General features: G+C 43.7%; 1 protein-coding gene across 1 annotated transcript; it reads right to left on the bottom strand.

The window, feature by feature from the left end:
* Positions 1-1499: 1499 nt before the first annotated feature.
* On the bottom strand, positions 1500-20281 carry galnt17 (polypeptide N-acetylgalactosaminyltransferase 17; the record flags this gene model as incomplete). Its single annotated transcript, XM_079225139.1, has 11 exons — positions 1500-1634; positions 3260-3421; positions 3889-3984; positions 4366-4503; positions 4667-4852; positions 5537-5654; positions 6089-6286; positions 6889-7063; positions 12719-12885; positions 17884-18067; positions 20041-20281. 11 exons carry the CDS (start codon positions 20279-20281, stop codon positions 1500-1502), a joined length of 1800 nt encoding a protein of 599 aa, XP_079081265.1.
* Between the last annotated feature and the right edge of the window lie 840 nt (positions 20282-21121).

Raw genomic sequence — 21121 nt, forward strand, 5'->3', positions numbered from 1 at the left:
CTGTCGTATTACATTTATATGAATTATTTTGACTTTAATATGACTTTAAAATCACTTCTTTCGATGCACAATATGATTACATTTTTAAGACTTTTCATGATATACAATACTACAGTTTTTAATGGCTTTTTTTTCATACTGAACTCATTTTGACATTTTCCACAAACTATACTGTTTTTGACATACCATGTTATGGCTTTTTATTGTATTTCTTTTTAATACTATATACGTTTTTCATGTCTATTTGACAAACTATACCGTGGCTTTTTATGCTCTTTGATATACTGTACTATGAATGAATGAATGAATATATACTTTATTAATCCCTAAAGGGGAATTTGGTAATTTGGATTTTTCTGACATGCCATATGCAGTTCTGAGTTTTTCAACATATTATACTAAAGCTCATGTATGACGTTTCCTGACATATTATACTCTGACCTTTTTTAGATACTACACTTTGGCTTAGCCACATAATCAATAGTCATGATGACATAATGACAATTAAAATAAAATCAATAATGCACTCAATTCATGAAAAAGAAAATCAAAAACAGCAGCTCTATCCTCAGAAATGGCAACCATGCAAAAACCCAGGAAACCAGTTGTTTATTGGAAGACAATCTTGAGAGCAAAAACCCAACTGATAACATGGAATTAATTGAATTCATGACATCATATACATCTCAATACAATATTAATATGGGCCTCAAAGGCCTCCAGCATTTCCACAACCAATACACTTGTGCACTTTTCTGTTCCTGATTCCTTCTTCCTCCTGGAGTCTGCAGTTCTCCCTCTGTGAGCAGAAAAGTACTTCAGGCTGCAGCCTATTAGGTTTGGCCATCTTCATTATTTATGGCACTCAGCAGTTAACAGGATTAATAGGCTCAGCTCAACTAAACTTTGTCCCCATGTGCATACAGTACTTACAATCATGCTACAAGATGTACTGCGTTTGGTGCTATCGAATACTTTGAGTAAAAATGGCAATAAAAATAAAGACAAATCCATCCACGACATATATAAAACCATGATGTTTAGCCCAGTAGCCCTCGACAATGATCTTTGAGATGATATACAGCAACTGCAAACAAATACGCTGTGTCACACCAAGTAATATTTATTGTAGATAGAAACCTTATCCCCCCCACACACACATAAGACAGAACAGTTTTGGCTGATCAAATATCTCCATTCTTAAACCTAAAAACCTCAAGAGAAGTGGCGGAGGAATAATGGCAACGTCACATCGAAAGTCTGTCAAATTCAGATGTAGAAACAGTCCTCATGCTGAATTTACATCGTTTGAATGTTTCCCAGACCTCTCATCACTGAGACGTTGAACTCTCGCATATCTTTCAAGTCGCCTCTGTCTTCTCTTTAGAAGACGAGGAACCCGTTCCCCGTCGGCCATCCCTCGGCCGAGCCGATGGTCAGGGGACGGCTCTTCAAAAAAAGTCCACTGGTGTTTGGTCCCAGTGAAGATGGCGAGTCGACTACTGCTTCATGGTGTTCTTGATGGTCCACGTCTGCCCGGAGCAGGGGTACAGGACCAGCAGGTGGCCGAAGTAGACGTTAGCCGGTACCACCTCCAGGCAGCGGCCCGTGGCGCGATTTATGAGCGCTTCGTTCTGCGGGGCGGGAGGAGAGACGGCGTTCTGGGGTTATCAGGGTTCACAGAGGGCCGGGGTACTGTGACAAGACCCAAGCCAGATGTGCACAGATATTTTATGTAGTAATTATATCATTCTTAATTGTGATAAATGAAAAGGATTTTTTTTTATGACTTTTTATATGAAATACATTTTTCATGACTTACTATACAACACTTTTCATAATATTATGACCATGGTATGACTTGTTATCGCATACTATACTATGATGGCTCTTTTTTTTGACATGCCATACTATGACATACTGTATATGACCTTTCACAACATTTTCTATGGCATACTAAATTATATGAATTATATGTATTACTACCTGTTTAGAGTTGTACACAGTATATAGTCTCTCCTATAATCTATTACAAGTTTGGAATCTAATGGATTGGGTGCTACCAGTTGGCCCAGAAGACGATTCTGTATTTTTGAATGGTCTTTCATGCTTCTAGGTTTTTACAAAGTCCTCTTTACAAATGTGTTAATTTGTATGAAGGCTTTGTTTTGTACATGGTGATGAAAACCTGCACAATGTTTCAACCCGACAGTGAAAGGTCAGAAAGAGACAACGTCACCTCTGAGCAGCAGTTCAATAAGAATTTTAAAAAATCACCCAACATTGTTAAAAGAAACTGGATGCTTCACTTTAAAACATGTGCAGATTTAAATAGGAACAGGTTTCGGTTTGAGTGTTAAGTGCACAATAATACAGCCTAAAACCAGCGGGATTTAACAGGCAATATATTGCTTTAGCAAAGCTATTCTCCAAACAATAGAAATATAAGATTAGTCTCGGGTTAGCACTATTGGACCCTATTCAATGTGACCGTTAAGTAGACTGCAGAGGGCCCAAAGAAGAAACACACTCACTCAATATTTAGAATCCAATTGCTCTGTGGTCAATAAGGGTACCTTCTACTTTTCTGGACTGGAAAAACCTTCTAAGTCAAAGTTACTTCCACGAGTATTCTCCTGCCATGCAACACAGTGGGGACATTGACTAAATGAAAGTTTAAATAATTTAATTATTTTGAGGCCAAAATGATTTCAAATAAATATATAATATTCATGGTTTTCAGTCCTACGACGGTGGTTCAATGCCTACTGACCAATTATAGCTCGATGGGTGGATCGTTAGATTATATTACACAAATAGGAAAAAGTATAAAATCATAATAAAGACTAAAAGCAACACAGTTTAAACTGCAAAATGCAGAAAGGACGGCTTTGAAAAATCACGGACTATGTAAATGTGTAAATTAATAGTCGAATAATATCACTGCCTGTCCAGAGCACGGTAGATCTGACTATAACTACATGTATGTATTCAGTTATGTTGTTGCAGATGTAATCTCAAAATATATTGGAATAAATGATCATTTCCAAACATTCAAAAACATATTTATATTGAACGAAACAGTCGGTCTCCTGCATGCAAATGCACACCTGTATTAACCGGCGGGCTGGTACGTTATACCAGCACCACAAGGTTTAATCTTATTTCAGCCCATCACTTACTTCTGTGCTCACATCAGGTTTTCTTATTTCGCACACGAATCATTTCACTGAGGAAAAAAAGGTGTTGGTCTTCTTACCTGAGAGAAATGCCATGTCTTCTGCTTCAGGTTGGTCACCTTGTCACAGTTGAGGAGCTGAGGAAAGGTGCTGATCTGATCGTCCACCACACAGCGAGTGTCGTCCCCGGTGCTGCCCAGAGGACCCAGGAACAGCTGACCCTCTTTGGTGTAACGTCCTAACTGAGGCAAAAACACAGAGGCGGCACTCACACAACAGCCTGTACGCGACGTACCACAAACATGGTACATTGTGTCTGTGATGGACATAGTGACCACTTTGTCCGATTGATAACTTAGAAATGCAACACAAGCGCGTCTCAAAGGGTGATATTGTGCTGCACTCACTACCAGAACTAAAGTCTGGCTCTGCTCGCTTCCGGTGCCGAGACCTATGCTCTCACCACGAGCTAAAATAAGAGACGCCCCGTGGGCTGAATGTCTGAGGAACTGACAATGGCTGACTCTGCTTTAGCGCAAAAAGTGCAACACAGAAACATTCTCATCCTGACAGCAGGACTCTCTCCTACGAGGCTGTAAAACATGTCACTGGTGAAATACGCTATAAGGAGCAGAGTGGGGTTTCAGGAAAGAGGAGAAGGAAGTGGTCTGTGGCCGTTTGGCTGAGCCTCTGGTGTCCGGTGTTGTACCTGAGGACCCCATCCATGGCAAGGGTGCAGGGTGGCCGTGTGGTTCTCCTTCATGCCCTGATCCATACACAGGTGGCTCGCTTTGGAGTTACGGATCTGAAATCAAAAAGCGTCCTTGAAAGTCAGACCCAATTTCATATGGTGCAACTCTTTGTGGACAGTCGTATACTTAGGATTTTTCAAATATATCATGGCCACCATCAGCCAGTCAGCATTCTTAAAAGGATATGGATCTAAATGCAGGTGTAAAAAAGTCTTTATAAATGTGATAATGTTTTACGATAACACAGGACAGAGTGTAGAGAGATTTTGTAGATGTCTTTTTACTTTGGGGTTGAGATCCTTTCCTCTATAAACCCCTCAGGATTAAGTCCTCTCGCCTCTCTCTCACTCATCTCATGTCATCAAATGCACCAGGAGGTGTATGTACAAGCTTCTCTTCGCGGCCTCTTCCTCCTCCGTGTCTGTCTGACTCACCTCGCCGTAGAACAGCGTGTTGTTGTACCGCCTCATCTCCGGGTAAACATTGTCGAGGTACCACTCAAAGCTCTTACACTGCAGACTCTTCCTCAGCGCTACCCTCTGAGAGATGTCTCCGTAATCAATACCGTGGTTCTGCAAAAGAGCAGAGGGGTCATTATGGGGAATATTTGCCTTTTTTCATATAAATAGTTAAATAATATAATTAGAAAATATTAGCTTTCATATTTTATCACAAATAATATCCATTTTGCTATGGTTTTGTATTGATTACTAGCTTGATAAAGAGTCAACTCACCTCCATGGGGATGTTCCAGGCCAGGTAGACGTTGGGCTTGTATTCGTCCATCCAGACCTCGGCCACGCGCAGAGCGTTGCGCCGCGTGTGGAAGGCGATGTTGCTGTGGTAGGGTTTCTTCATCCGGGCGATGTGAGCCACCCTGGAACAAGGCAGCACCTCCATGCTGCCCCCACACAGCCACACCTGCAGGGAGGGGGCGTTGGAGAACCAGGGAATTCACTTTAAGCTAGCAATGTTAGTGTGGCCACAAGAGGGCAGGAAATATCAAAACAAGCCAACATATACCACCACAAAATCCCCTACCTTAAACTACTAATAGCATGAATGCCACATTAGTATTTGGAATAATATTTCTGATCAGCGGAATAATTGAAGCCCAGTGTTTATTCTCCACCAACTATTTTTGCTGGAAACACAAGCGAGTGAGACTGAACCACATGTGCCATAAAAATAAATAAGAGCGCTATGTGCTGTTGAGGTGCAAAGCTGGATATTAATTCTATGATTCATATTAATGTAATGTCACATCAAGATATGATTAAATCGGTTTGAAAGAAACACCAATACAATAGTCATTCTTTCTTTTCCTTTAAGACAAACAAAGCAGCAACAAAAGAACACGGCAGAACAACAACAAACTGTATTTAATTTATTTTCAGAAATGCGCAGCGACAAACTCCTCAACCTTCCCGCTGCATGTGACCCATTTATCCCCGTTGCCCTGCTGTGAGCTGCACACAGAGGGTTGGTCCTCCAGGACTCCTGATGGGGCTTCATTTATCAACTACGGCGGCCACTGCTCCACTTAAACCTACAGGGGAAAAGCAGGAGCCAAGAGGAAAAGAGGAAACTTGTTGGCACACTAACCCTGATGCCCAGCTCGATGTTCTCCCCTCCGTAGACGTCCATGCCCGAGTCGAGAAGGCCGAGCTCGCTAAAGTAGTCGCGGTCGGCCACGAAGGAGCAGCCAATCATGGCGGGAGTCCTGCGATGAGGAAAACACAAGAATATGAAAAGAATTTATAAGAATATGAAAAGGACATTTTCTCAATGCTCCACACACCTTACGTGCAGCCTGCAGAGCATTGAGAATGTAGATTTGAACCTCTGTCTGTTAGATGTTCAGCATGTGAAGCTGCACGTTTTTGTTCATGTCTGAATGTGGCGTGTCTATTCACACATTTTTTTGGTTCTAGTTTTTAATTTATCAGTGTTTATTTGGACTCTTAAAACAATTATGAAAATCTGATTTAACACCAACATCTGATTTAACACCAACATCCGGTTTGAGGGAGTCTGGTACCCAGTCACCAGCATATCGGTCTTTTTTCCCTCACTCATCCCAAGAGGATGAACTCTTGTTGCAATCCTATTCATATTCATCCAAGTGTGTGTTGTGTATGAATGAAGTTGGCTTGCCTGATGGGAGCGGATATGTCCCCGTCATCCCACCACTGTTTGGGCGGGTTGATGTACATGCACCACAGCTCCCAGTTGTAGCCATGGCCCGAGTTCTCGTAGCGCTCCACCTCGAACGTGTCGTGCTTGATGTTGTCGATGGAAGGCAGAATAATCCTCTTGTGGTCCTCTTTTATTCTGGCCAGGACCGGCTCAGCCCTGGCGAGAGTTCAAAGAAACATACACATGTACACACAAACTGGAAGGGACACGGTCCTCTTCAGATCTCCGCTCTCTTAAGCTGGACCAACTTTATTACTAATTCTATTTGATTCTGCTCAGTGCAGCTCTAGAGGGCATGTGTCTATTTATGCTGAGTGAACTGGGTTGTGTACGGACTCTAAAGCCCGCACCACTCTGGAAAAATGAGCAGGGGGGACCGAACAAAAAGGTGATCGCGTCCGGGCCGGATCAGTTTCATCGTTTAAACGATCCCTTGAAATGTACTTTTATGAACAGGCTTCATTTGATTTTTTTTTGTTTTTTGCTTGTTATTTGAGCTATATGTACCAGGGTATCTTTGAAACCGGATTCTAAAGGCGCTACCCTTCTCCTCCTCTCCTTATCTTAAAACTTCTCAGGTGTGAAATTGCTTTCTGTGTATTCGTTTTACGCCGATTCCGTGAAACCCTCCGTCCTCTGCTTCGTTGATTCTGTAAAGCGCTTTGTAACTTTCTTTAAAAAAAAAGTGATACACTAAGTGCACCGTGTTTGCAACACAATGGGGCGTACTCATCCAAGAGAGGAGGGGATTTACTCACCAGGACGGGGTGAACTCCACATGGGCGTCGAAAAATCCCGTCACTTCTGCGGTGGCCACCTTCCAGCCCTCAATCCGTGCTCGGATCAGTCCCTCCCTCTTCTGGTTCCTGACGATCTTCACCAGGCCAGGGTAGCGCTTGTTCACATACTCCTCCAGTGGCCCTTTCAGCTGCTCTGCAGTTGGCCAAGTGAAGGTCACACAGAACAAAAACAACAGGTGACGGTCAGAGCGGCTAAAACTTTCCCCTCAGACACATGCACTGTGGATCACTCATTACTCTCTGAGGGGGGGATTTCATTTGATACCATGACTAATACTTGGGCCATTAACACACACACACACACACACACACACACACACACACACACACACACACACACACACACACAGTGACGATAACACTTTAGAGAGTCATCCAGAACAACAAACTGCCCTTGTTGTAGCAGCGGGATTATGTGGTTTAATTGATTAAATTCAAGTGCTGGAAATGTACTTCATTCTTACATCAGGAGAGACCTCAGAGATTTGATCCAAAGAGTCCTGGAGCCCACCGGTTTAATGCAACAAACGGTATCAGAAGACGGACGCATTTACAGATGCTAATATGCATTCCTCGAAATGTCAGTGAAAACTCGTACCGCTCAGATCACGAACCTGTTTCTATTATACACCAGGCAGAAGAATGAATACGCTGGACAACTGTGAGGACATCTTGTCTCTGTTCACCTGAATTGGTTTGCGTGTGTCGCGCCGATAATTTTCTTCTTTCTTTGGAGCTCATGAGAGGATTACCTTACAACCTCTAAAACAATTACATGAAATAATACAACCTATTCTCGTCAGCATATTGAAAACAATTACTCCTAATTTTCTATTATACAATATAAAGGGTCATTCCTTTCCCAGCTACATCATCTCTAATCTCAGTCATTATTCTACATCCTCACTAATCCTCCGACTATGCATGTTAACAGTGTTGGGGAGTCGTAAACTTAATGGAATTAAACTAGTAGTTCAACTACATTCATATTTTCAGAGTTTTTCAAGTAGTTAAGTCACTTTTTAAAAATATTTTTGTGTCGCTAACTACTGAAATTACAAATAATTAAAAAAAAAGGTAATTTTTGTTTTACCATTGCTTCTCTACTGTAATTGAACCTTCTTTCATCCTGGCTTCTGCAAAGGCATGCAAAGGCCTATGCGATGCGTTCATCAGGCAGCAGCGGTGTATTGGGACTGAAATTCAGCCCAGGACTTTGAGTTGGAGAGGCCTTTTGCACCCCGAAGCATGCCAGTCAAAAACATTCTGACAGTCATTTTAACACATTGTTTTGTGGTAAAAAAAGAAAAGAAATGAAGAAAAAATTGAATCTGATGATGCTGAAGACCTTCAAGACACTCGGATGTCTTGAAGGTCTTGTGTGAGGCGGCGAGGGCCAGGCTGACCGACACCACGGTCAAGGACCACACAGTAATGTCTGACATCAGAATTTGCTAAATAAAAACTCCATATTTAGTTAAGGACCCTGAGTTCCTTAAATTATGGTCAGTGAATTCATGTTTTCGCTACATTCTTTAAAAAAAGAAAAAAAGTGATTGCTTCGCTTCATAAACTGTAATTAAGAAATAAAGAAGATGGTTTTATAAAGTGAAAGACACACAATTGATGCACATACAGAAAACAAACACGACTCCACCTTTCTTCTCTCAATTCACTCATCATCCCTGTGTGTGTTTGTGATGCAGAGGAAGAGCTGGGGGGAGGGCGGGTAGCAACCCTTCTTCCTCTGCATCACAAACACACACACAAACACTTAAAAATTCCCTTCGACAAAAGCCCATTTCTCATGCTCTCTGTGTTTTCCATCTCTTTCTCTCTGCCTCTTTTGATTTTTCTTTCTCACTCTCACTCTGGATCACAAACTCATTTCCCATGCTGTGTCTTCTCTCTCCCTCACACACACACACACACACACACACACAAACACACACACACACACACACACACATACATACACACACACACCCTCACACTGTTCATTAGGGATGGGTATCGTTTGTTTTTTTCCCGATACTGGTGCTAAAACGATACTTTTTAAACGATACTGGTGCCTGAACCGATACTTTTTTATTGCCAAGACAATTTTTTTTCTTCCAATTCAACAATTTATGTTGGCACCGCTTTTCGGTACCCAACCCTACTTTTGATACACACTTGTGTGTACAGCAGTGACTGGTGAGTGTTGCTTGTTTGCATGCCTGATGGACGGCTGGCTCTCAGCCAACCGGCCATTTCAAGTGAGAGCGGAGTCAAGCGCTTATTTGAAAGAATTGACGTTCTACATTTTTCTTATTGGAAAGATAGAACGCTCATACAACTCCATTGTTGTCCAAAGCCCACATCACAACACATCAATTAGCTGACATGTGTCGCCTATTTACAATGAACGCTGGCACTACGTGCCCCGTCCTGCTGCCGGAAAATAGTCCCGAGAGCAACATGTTACTGCTTCTATTATCATTATTATTCTGTTACATCCACTGCTGCCGTAGTAGTCATTATGTTAGTATTATTTTGTTGCTATTATTCGTGGTGCTACTGCTATTACTTCTGTCATTATAAGTATCATTTCTATCATATTGACTGTGTTGTAATTCTTTTCGCGCTGTTCAGTCTGGACACAAGACATCTGTTGCACTCCTGTGCATCCTGGGAGAAGAATCCCTCCTCAGATGATCTCCATGAGCTTTTTTTTCTTTCTTCTGTCCTGAAGGGAGGGAAGTACAGAGGATGTCGTCTGCTGTACAGACTGTAAAGCCCTCTATGGTAGATTTCCGATTTTGGGCGATACTGAATAAATTAGATTGAACTAAACTTAATATTAAGAGGGAAATTCCTTTTAATAACAACTTGGGTTTTCACAGTTAACATCGGTACGACGAAGAGAAAGAAACATGAGCTGTCGAGACGAGCACACGGGTTGTACGCCAGCTCACAAGAGGAATTACTTTATTTAAAAAAGGTAAAACTGATAGTGAGTGTCTCCTGTAATGTTGTTAGTAATCCCCCATTGCACAGGAAAGGTGTGTGTGTGCATAATTACAGCGAGATGGTTCAGGCTAATGTTGAACCGGGAAGCTGGTGTCTAAACTGTGAAGCGGAAAGTTTGGGGTAACAGCTTTGTGTGTGTTTGTTGACAAACTGTGTGAGGGCTTGCTTTCAGCCATTGACTTGGCCATTTGCAACAGTATACAATAACCCAAAACTGTAAAAATAAGTAGTAATAATAGTAGTAATATATAAACCTTTTGCCAAAAACTACAGAGCCCGGTTCTTCTGTGAAAGGATTTAGGCCTTTTTTTTATAGGAATAACCAATGAATGTGCTCGGGGCTGAGTGGCACAGGGACGTGTTGAGTGACAGACGACAGGAAGATGTTGCTTTTGATCTTTTCGTGAGATCGGACGACAATAAGAGCGACAGAATAACGGCAGCTTAATCCTTTAAGTCCTCGACCATCTCCTCTCTCCTCCCGTTTGCTCACCATTCTGTCAGATTGTCCTCTCTCTCTCTTCCGGGTATCCATCGCCCTGCACTCTCCCCTCCCCTCTGTCCGACCTCATTTATCTTAGAGCCTCTCTGTCTCTTGCCCTTTCCCTCTCTCTCTCTTTCTCAGCCACTCTCTCCGATAGCCTGGTTTGCCCTTTCAGCATCTTCTTTGATTCTTTGATGCCTCTTCATCCCGTTTCTCTCTTCTTCCCTCTCCCTCCTTTTTCACTTTGGCACTTTTCAATCCCTTCAGTTGTCTCTCTTTCTTTTTAGTCTCATCCCTTCTTCCCCAATTTCTCTCTGAACACCCTTCGCTCTTTATTGTTCCTCGACCTTCTCTCTCCTTTTCGCTGTGCCCTCTCTCTCTCTCTCTCTCTCTCTCTCTCTCTCTCTCTCCTCACAATGCCGGGCATGGCAGCCCTGCCCAATAAATAAGACAAGGACATCTCTCCCGTGACATTCAATTGGGGTGCTCCGCCTCCATCGGCCCCGCGAAAGAAATTCAACACCATCAGTCACCTGTAAAGCAGATGCCTTGTCGAGCCAATGAAGCCGTATCACAGGGTTGTTGCCCCTGTCGCATGATGCAACACGTCGGGGGAGCAACGTGCCCTGTGCGTTATGTCGAGAGCGTGTTTTTGTTATTCCTACCCTATGCGATTGATGAGATTAAGAAGAGTTTAGGATGCTGCCTACGCAATGATGTCACCTGCATGTTTGATGTTTAGTTACTTAGTTTAGTTGTCCATATACGCAAGGAAAATCAGAATTCTGAAGAGAGAATCTGAAGAGGCCTTAAAGGATTAGTTAACCATTTGAGGAAATATTTGTTTTCTGGTTGAGAGTCGGATGACCAGACAGCGCGCTCATCTCCGTTAAACGCTGGCTGGGCCCAGCAGCTTCCTGGAGTCTCTGCCAGTCGCCATGAAGCGTAATTAACCAACGAGAAATGTGGCACATTTAACACTTTTACACCTAACTAATTCATCAATAAGATAAAAATATATCATATCATATAGAAATTGAGCAAAGAATCTGGAGAGGAACATAAATGCTGACCCACTTTGCGCACCCATCATCATTGCTGCACAGTAAATCTCTGTGTCAGCTGACCGACCAGATGTGAATAATGAACATCAAAATAAATATATGTAAAGCTATTCAGCTGGCCTGCCGGTGAGCTTTGACCTAAAAAGCCCAACATATCAACAAATGGCCCTCTTCAGACTCACTGAAGGTTGTTAGTTGAATCTTTGAATATGTTTCACAAAGGAGACGCTGTGATGAAACCGCTTGTGAAAGCTGAACGTGGGCTACAGAATACCTCTGATTAGTCTGGTTTGGCAACTTAAAACAAATCTTTTTCTGAAATGCTGCGATATCATTCAATATGCTCTCTGTGACTTCAATCCTCTCGTCTCCTTTACAAAATCATGTATTGATGTTCTTACTATTTGATGCCACAAAATAAAAAAAATGCATTATAACAAAGATACAGAATGATTTCCTGACTTTTGTGCTGTGTCTCAATTCAGATACTTCCATTAGTGCCCTTCCATCACGTAGTATGCTGTGTACACTTAGTACACAGTCTACAAAGTACACAGTGTACAAGCAAATATGACGGCGATTGTCGCCCCGTCAACATGTCCCCCAGTTTGTTTGTTCACTTGACACATGAATGTTCTACTTGCTTGTGTGTGGTGCCCTTGTTTCACACGAGGTTGAACAAAAGAAACGCTGCGCGACTGTGGCTCAGTGGTGAGCAGGGTCGTCCTTCAATACAGAAGATGGGTGGTTCGATCCCAGGCTCCACTAGCCCATGTCGATGTGTCCTTGAGCAAGACACTAAACCCTAAATTCCTCCTGTAGCTGTGCCTACAGTGTATGAATGGTTGATAATCCTGATGTGGCCCCTTGCATGGTAGCTCCTCCCATCAGTGTCATGTAGTGTTAAAGCACTTCGAGTGGTCGGAAGACTAGAAAACCGCTGTACGGGTCCATCTTTGGCTATTTTCACAAGTTCGGTGGTCCCGCTCGCCTCGTTCCACGCTTCACTTTTTGACGGATGAATGAGTACACTTTCTTTTGCCATACTTCCCCTCACAACATAGCATAGTGTCAAGTACGGATGAACACGAAAGGAGACGCAACATTGGTTTGTTTTGCATCCCCCCTTTTTGTCAGGAGAGTAAAGGCCACCGTGTCACACCCACAACAGATTGCACTGAGAACAGATTTCATATTCGGGGATCAGAAATCCTCCATTTCTACTGACCGTCATCGCTGTTGTCGTCCACCAGGATGATTTCTTTGAGCAGGTGAGCCGGCGTGTGATTGACAGCCGAGTGGACCGAGCGGAGGATCGCCGACAGAGCCTCGTTGACGAAGATGAAGATGAGGGAGATCTGGGGGAGGTCTCTCGGGTAGCTGGCCTTTCTGCACCTGCACAGAGACACGCAAACAGACCACACCATCTGTGAGACAAAAAACCCTCTCCGTGCCCCGTCATGGCACTGGCTCCGGGGACTGGAGCTGCTGACATCTTTTTTCACTGAGGCTTCCTGTTCAACCAATCAAATCGGACTGTTCACTGGGTGTCTGCTGCAGATAGGATGCCTATTTTATTTATTTTCTTGACTTCTGTTTTGTTTAAACGGCTCTAATGAGGAAGAAAGAGGCAGGGTGAGGCTTTGGCTCCGAGAGCTGAGGAGGAAACGACTTCCTTGTCTTTATCCGTTTTAATTTCTTTTATCAATAATCTTATTTCCCACGTGAAATTAAATGTTCATTCAAAATTCTATAATAAATACGGCATTCGTGAAAATGCACAAGGTCGTGTGATGGCAGTGTTCAACTCTGTTTTGGTCTCCAAATAGAAGCGCTGTTTTCAGTTCCACTGACCCCTGCACAACAGGGCAGGATGATTGACAGGCCGATTGACCATTCATACCCCCAGGCACTGGGTCTGCCTGACCCCACCACAGGCTGTGGATGAAAACAATGACTGCATGACGTCGGCCCTTTTTACAGTCTCACGGCGACAGACTCTGACCGGTAGCGCATTTCTCTGCTAAATTAGATAAGGTCGCTGCAGGACCCCCCCTCCCCCCCGCGCTACTGGCACCCAGGGACATTGTCGGCTTACCACGCTACTCGTCCCCCGTGCCTTCTTCCTCATTCTGCTCGAGCAGAAAACCTTGCATTTGATAACTGGAGACGCTGAATGTGTCTTAAACATTACATTTCATTTCATTTATTTATTGAATTAATTTAGCTCACGCTTTTATCCAAAGCAACTTACAATAAGTGCATTCAACCATGAGTACAAACTCAGAACCCTGCCTCTTTTCTTCTTCCAGGTCCTGAGGACGGCGAGGAGCCGAACTGTTTGGCAGAACTCCCGAGCTTCTGTGCACTCCTCGTCCTGACCTTTCTGAAACTTCTTAAACTAACCCTGAGCTCATTCTCTATGTGGATGGTTCCGCATCAAGTGGTCCTATCACTGGGACTAATCGTGTTGGTTTGGCTGTTGTCTCAGACCGTTCAACCCTGGTGTCTGGCCCTCTTCCTCACCTCCTCTGCACAGCAGCAGAACTCACTGAGGCATGTAAATACGCTAGTGGTAGGTCTGTGACTATATACCAGTGGTGAGCCGTCAGGGCCAGCTAAGCCTTCTCTGCTGGCCTAAACATAATCACAAAGTTATAGCTATTTTATAATTAAAACATTGTTCACAAATACACTACATGTATTATAACTATTTTTAGTTTGTAACGCTCAATGGCTGAAGGTGGAGGAGAAACGGACATGGTGGCGGATTTACTGACGCCTTTTTCACGGAGGGTTATGGGCATGTTTGGCAGTGACGACCCCAATATCGACCGCCACTGCCGAGCGGACATTTTCAGCCCTAAAACGCATCAAAACTTATTCCAGAAACGCAACTGAAAGGCTCGACTGTCTTCACTGGCGTCCATGGCCATTGAGAAGGACCTATTACTTTAACTGAAGCGCAACCGCGTCATTGAACTGTTTGTTACAAAGAGAGGAGGATGGACTTTGTCTTTAAGTGAACAACATCTGGTGAGTGAATTGCTTCTTGTGTTTTTACATCTGCAGTAGCGTTGTGTTAATGTGTCTATGGTGTTGTTTTTATTATATAGTTAATATTGTTCCTTCTGATCGTGGCTCGTGCCGTAGTTGTGTTTGATTGTTTTGTCATGTTTAGTTATAACTAAATGTGACTGGTTCTTGTGAATTTGTTCTTGTTGATGTCTACAACATGCATTGTCCGTTAATGAATACGATATCAGACGGCACAGAGGGCCCAAGTAGAAAATGCACGGCCCGCCACCAGTGTTCCCTCTAAGCTGCGCGCGTGCAGCTTAGATACATTTCAGAAAATGCTGTGTGCTTGTTCTAGACCAGGGGTCGGCAACCCGCGGCTCCGGAGCCGCATGCGGCTCTTTAGCCCCTCTGGTGCGGCTCACTGAGGCTTTGACAAAAAATAAATAAAGATATCTTCTTTTTTTTTGCCCTGTGGACAATCTTCCAAAGGGAACACCTCTTATCTTATTAGCCTATGTCCTCTAGCTACTGTTGCATTTGTTATGTTTATTTATGTCTTTGTTAAGCGTCCTTGGGTTTCATGAAAGGCGCTATATAAATCCTAGCTATTATTATTATTATTATTATCTTGGAGTTTGGGGTGATACTGTGACACTGAAAAAAAAGAGTTTCGATTTAGTTTTTAACTAAAAGTGCGTCACATCCTATCACGTCGCTGTCAAGTGTCTTTCCCTGAATGTGGCTACTCATGATATGCAGAGCCCCACACCCAGTAAACTGTCAACGGATAATAAAAAATAAAAAAAAGTCACGGCTAAAAATACAGAGTTTAATTCTGCGTGGACGTATTAATTGCTTTCACTGCCAACGATGCTGGCTGACCTGTCTGCTTGATATGTGGCGAGAAATTAGTAAACAACAAAATATTTTATGTTGAAAGAGTCTAGAACAAGCACACAGCATTTTCTGAAATGTATCAAAAGATATGCCTTTTAAATGGAAACGCAGTAGTGTGGACATGGCCTATTTATTTCAGAGTTATTTTATTTAAATAATAAGTTATCACATGAAAACCATACTTAGCATTCTAGGTGCAGTGGGCTGCGGTGAAGAGCCCGGGGAGCAAGTGCAGGTTCAGTGTCTTGCTAAAGGACATTTCAACATGACAGGACAGGTATCGAACCTGCTACCTTGTGGTTACAGGACGACCACTCTATCCCATGAGCCATACATATGAGGAGGGATCAAGTCTGGCATAGATGGGTGTTTAATTGACCTCAATGTAGCTGACACATGACTATTGTTTTCTCTCCTCTTGATAGTTATAACAAGTAAAATAACAATACAATGTCCAAAATTGTCTTTTTCTTGTTCTATAATTTCATAAATACAACAAACAATAGTTTTTGTATATATATTATGACTATATATAAAACTTTATAAGCTATGATATCAAATAGCTTTTGTGGCTCCAGATGATTTTATTTGGTGGAAAACAATTTGGGATATTGATTGATTTCAAGACTTTGTGGGCAAACTTCTCAAAATTGGACGGCAAACCTATTTCTGCGCTTTAATTCCACCCTAGGGTGGAATCTAGGGTGGAATCTAGCAATTTAAATGAATTAAATCGGAACTGTAAATGAGGAGATAGCACAGTTTTGAAAAAACACAATTCTCATTTTCGGGAGAAAAGAAAAAAGAGCTACGGACTTATAAGGTTAAGGTTATTGCCGTTTGCAACACACGCACATGCCACTGACACTGTGTCACAAAGGGAGATGCCAGAGCAGAAACAGCCGCCAAAGCAGCAGCTCTCTCGCACACCATGGTTTCCGAAAACTAAACCAGCAAACCAGTGTGTCCAGTACAGCAGTGTTATGCGGCGTGAACGATTACAAATCGTTCAGCCCATGGTACACGCCAGTACTGACCAGCCAACTCTCATATACTGTTCCTGTTGGGACAAGCAGGCTTGGACGGGAAAAAAAATTATATATTCATTATTAATATATAATCATCATAATCATCACTACCATCTTTATCCGTCATTGTTTCCTTCAATTTGCCTCTCTCTCTCAGTCTCTCTCTCTCTCTCTCTCTCTCTCTCTCTCTCTCTCACTCCCTCCCTCCATACCTCTCTCCACCACCTCCGGCTCTGCAGTGTGAAGGCACCTTCAGTCAAACAGCGCCGGCTCCTTAGACTCCAGCTTATACGTGCCGTTGCTAAGCCTGAAGATATCACACCCCAACACGCCTCGCATGCCACTTTGATCCCGGGAAACATGAAAGACCCCCCCGAGTGACAAATGAGAGCGCTGGATTCAGATCCCCCCACTCTAACCAGCCCACCCCTTAAAACACACGCACGCACGACTGGTGGCAACGATTGGCCGAGGGCGCTCTCATCATCGGCGACTTTCCAACAGAGAGGGGCGTTACCTTAAAGGAGAAAGAAACGGAGGAGAAACCTGCACCATGCATGCAGATGTCATACACCGCACAGAGCTGTCCACCACTGATATGCAAGTACAAAAGGAAATGCACCTTTAACCCCATGCTAATTCAAGGACAGCCCCTGTGAGTGTGTGTGTGTGTGTGTGTGTGTGTGTGTGTGTGTGTGTGTGTGTGTGTGTGTGTGTGTGTCAACATGGCTAACGGACTAGCAGCGCTAAAGGTTCTACCAACGCTAACAGTGTCCTGACTACTGCAAAAAGCGCTGACAAAGTGTTTAGTGTTTACCTGAGGGGGAACTGGAGGCAGCGCCGCTATGCTTCTGCGGAAATTGAATCCAATCAACACGCCGTTATCAGCAGTCACTGCCCCTTAGGACTTCTCTAGACGATGAGTAATTTTTTTAATGCTTTTTTTCACACCAAATGACTTGTTTCCGAGAATCTATGAGCACACCTATGGTAAACACAAGATGGAAAGCGATGCTTTTGTGCATTTCTTTGCGGAGAAAAGATCAGTTTGACAGATCTATCGGTTAAATCTTTGGTCATGCGCTGCTGGCTGTGACTACAGAAGCTCGGATGTTCAGGTAGACGTGACTCCACTGTACCTTTACACATCAAAGCTATTTGCAGCTGTATTAATGCTCCGAATCCCGTATATATTGCATCATAAATATTCATTGCGGCTCAGCCTGAACTATCGCTGTGCTTCATTTGGATAACTCATTAGCAACATGTCTTTAAATAAACAGCGTCAGGGTTCCATCTGGTTTAATGCACAGAACGCACAGTTACCACTGGAGCTCCTTTATGCCAAAAAAAAGATCCAATGAAAACATGTTGCTGATGATATTTCACATTTATAATTCCCCCTTCCTCCCCCCAAAAAAGTGAATCCACTCGCACATGCACTCACTTGCCGGGCCGGTGGTCCGGTATGGTCCGATCCAAAGAGATCCGGTCGCTGAGGTAGGCGTTGTAGCCATACTTCTCCCTCAGGTATTTGGCGTCGCTCTCCTCGTCCGGCAACAGCGTGGCAGGAAGGCCGCCTTTACCCCGACCCCCGAAGCCCTCGATCAGGCCCAGAGATTTGGACAGACCTAGGGCGAGACAAACGAGAGAAGATTACACGTCAGGGTGCTTTAGTTTGGCTGAGTCACTCTCCTCTCAGTAACGCACTCTCTGTGGCTTGCGGCTGCTAGCCTGCCTCTGATCCACAGCTCCAGCCCCACATGGACACACAGTGCGCAGTCAGAACAGGCGAACATCTGAGCTGAATTCACAATATGATCGCTGGGGACAAAGATTGTGATAGAATACCTTCAAAACACAGGCACGGATACATCTGAACACAACAGGGATGTGGGGAATAGGCCGTATCCATGCCTCCTCTACTCTTACTGGGGTCGGTACACTCAAGTGAGGAAACTCTTTGTTCAACAATCAAAGTCAAAAACACTTTTCTGCTGCTAATGAAGCTTCAATGCATTCACCGTTTCAAATGAGGGATAAAGCTAGATTCTTCTTTGTGCGACTGGGCGTATGTGTGGGTGTCATGTTTATGAGCCTTGTGTGTCAAACATCCTGCTGAAGGCACTGAGTTCCTTTAAAAAGCTCCTGCTCTGCTGTCGACCCTGACACTTGACCTCGCTGGTGAAGGAGCGAAATTGTCCTACAGTGGGCATGTGCAATACTTAACGATTAGGGGAGGAACGTGGTCATCTGCCTTAAGCCTTTTAATGTGACCCAGCTAGTCAATTGAAAAAAGCTAAAAAGGGAAAGGTTCTGCCATTTATTTGTTTATGTGTATCCCGATGGTGTTCTCCGAGAACAGGAATGTGGACAGCGAGACCTGATCCTTTAACCGAGGATGGACGGACTCTTATATGTTTGTTCTTCCAATGGACGGTTTAAAAGCAGTATGTCTCATATGTTCAAAGACATGTTAAAAACAGTAATGTGAAGCGCCACTATAAGAAAAAGCACAAATCTCTGAGCAAACCTGCAATACTCACATCCCAAATAAAGGCACATCAAATTAACCTAAGAGCCCAATATAATCAGCATCCTCACTCATTCATTGAATGCCCAACAAATATATGTAAACAGAGAGAAGAATGAGGCTGAAACAAGAGGTTTAAATAACCACCGATAAAGTCCCTGCACACACATCTCTCTTTTTAGAAGATTAATAATATTGTTGCTTCACACCTGAATTAACTGAATTTAAAGCTGCAGGGCAAAGACTTTATTTTAAGATTTTAAAAAATTCAAAAGATTTTTTTTTTCTTTTTTAAATCCAGCCCTTATTGCAATTGAAATGAGAGAAGAACATGTATTTATTCTTACAGTATTTATTATTTATAATTCATCCAGTTCAATTTGAATACTGTCGATAAATAGTGTTGAGATATTATTCAATTGCACTTTCTTTATTTAATTTGACAGTCAGTTGTTGAGTATACATACAGACATAATATAACTGCTATGGCTTTACTTCAATAAGTTAGACATTATTATGACGTTCCGGACCTTTGCGTGAGGAAATTATCTTGAACTGAACCTCGTTGAACATGAAATACCCTTGTAACATCGTAGAATATAATCTAATATATTTTTCAAAACTTCCTCTCGTAAATTCAGGATAACCTTGCATTTCTGCATTAAAAAAAAGTCACAAAAACAATCCAACAAATTTGACATTTACAATTTCATGTTTCTCTGCAAATGAATCAACATGTCTAGTTGATCTTCTAAGTTAAGTTTTAAATGGGTCAAATTTGCTGACATTTTCCTCACAGGTCAGTGAAGGGTGATCTCATCAAACACGCTTAAAAATGAACTAATAATGTGTTGGACTGAGAGGCCCATAGGTCTCTCACATTGTCATTCCAGGGGCCCCCGTGAGAAAGTCAAGGATTATAGCAGACCCCCCCCCAACACACACACACACACACACACACACACACACACACACACACACACACACACACACACACACACACACACACACACACACACACACACACACAGGAACCGTTCAGGATCACATGTCATTTCGGCTGCTCTTTACCGTTTAACTGCCGGTACACCACATCCTCCAGCGAGCTGAGTCTCTTCAGCAGCACCTCGTGGCTGACGCTGGGCCCCTGCGCCGTCCCGTTGGCCCGGGGCCTCGTCCCCGCTGCCGGAGCCTCCGGACCGGCGGCTTGGACGCTGCGCGTGTTGCACTTGGCCCAGAAAGTCACGAACCCGGCGACCGCGATCACGTTGAGCACGAGTAAGACCCTCCATCGTCTGAAGACAAAAGCCATTAAAAAAGTCGTCCAAGACGGGACCGGGATGGGGGGACAGCTCCCCGGAGAAGCCGATACGTGTCACAGGTTCAGGACTCCCTCGCTTCGCGATGCGCGGAGAGCTGCAGGAGGGGTTTGGGGGGTGATTCAGCAAGCGGGGTTAAAACAGGCACACCTTGTGATGGAGGGGGTTCAAGATTTAAGACAAAGACACCAGCATGCGGTGGTCTTGAGGAACAGATACTCCTAAATCATTCAACAATGAGGATAATATCAAGTGCTTCTCTTTTATTTATTTATTTTCCTCCTTTGCGTGGAAGTCGGCAGTGATGCGACTGAGGAGGACCGCGCGCAGGAAGAAGAAGAGGAGGAGAACAACATATACTTGCAGATGCTGCACAGGGGGAAAAACCTTATTCATCAACCTCAGAAAGTCCGTTCCACATCACACACGTTGCGAGATTCAAAGTGTTGCAATCGAGGAGACTGCGCGAGATCACGAGCGGCTCAAGAGACGCACAGCGGCGGCGGCGCGGCGGCAGCATCCTCCGGTGAAGGTGCGGATGATGCTTCGGCAAAACGCGGCGGCGAATAAATACGTCCCGCTTCCTCGTTCTCCCTCATCGTCTGCCCTCCTCATTCAGTCAGCACGTCGTGGAACGGGTTACTCTTCATCTTCTTCTTCTTTCCTCCTCCATGTCATTCCGCACGCCCTCCGTGTTTGTAGTGCATCGCTTGTTTCCTCTGATGATTCTCCCGCACGGCGCTTCACGAGAAGGGCGGTGGGGACAAAACGTGGAGTGGATTCCGGTGACGTGTTCGCTTTCACGGCAGGTCAAAGGGGGTGGGGTGTGTTCC

The sequence above is a fragment of the Taurulus bubalis genome (genome assembly GCF_910589615.1).
Source record: "Taurulus bubalis genome assembly, chromosome: 10".
Taxonomy (NCBI): Eukaryota; Metazoa; Chordata; class Actinopteri; order Perciformes; family Cottidae; genus Taurulus; species Taurulus bubalis.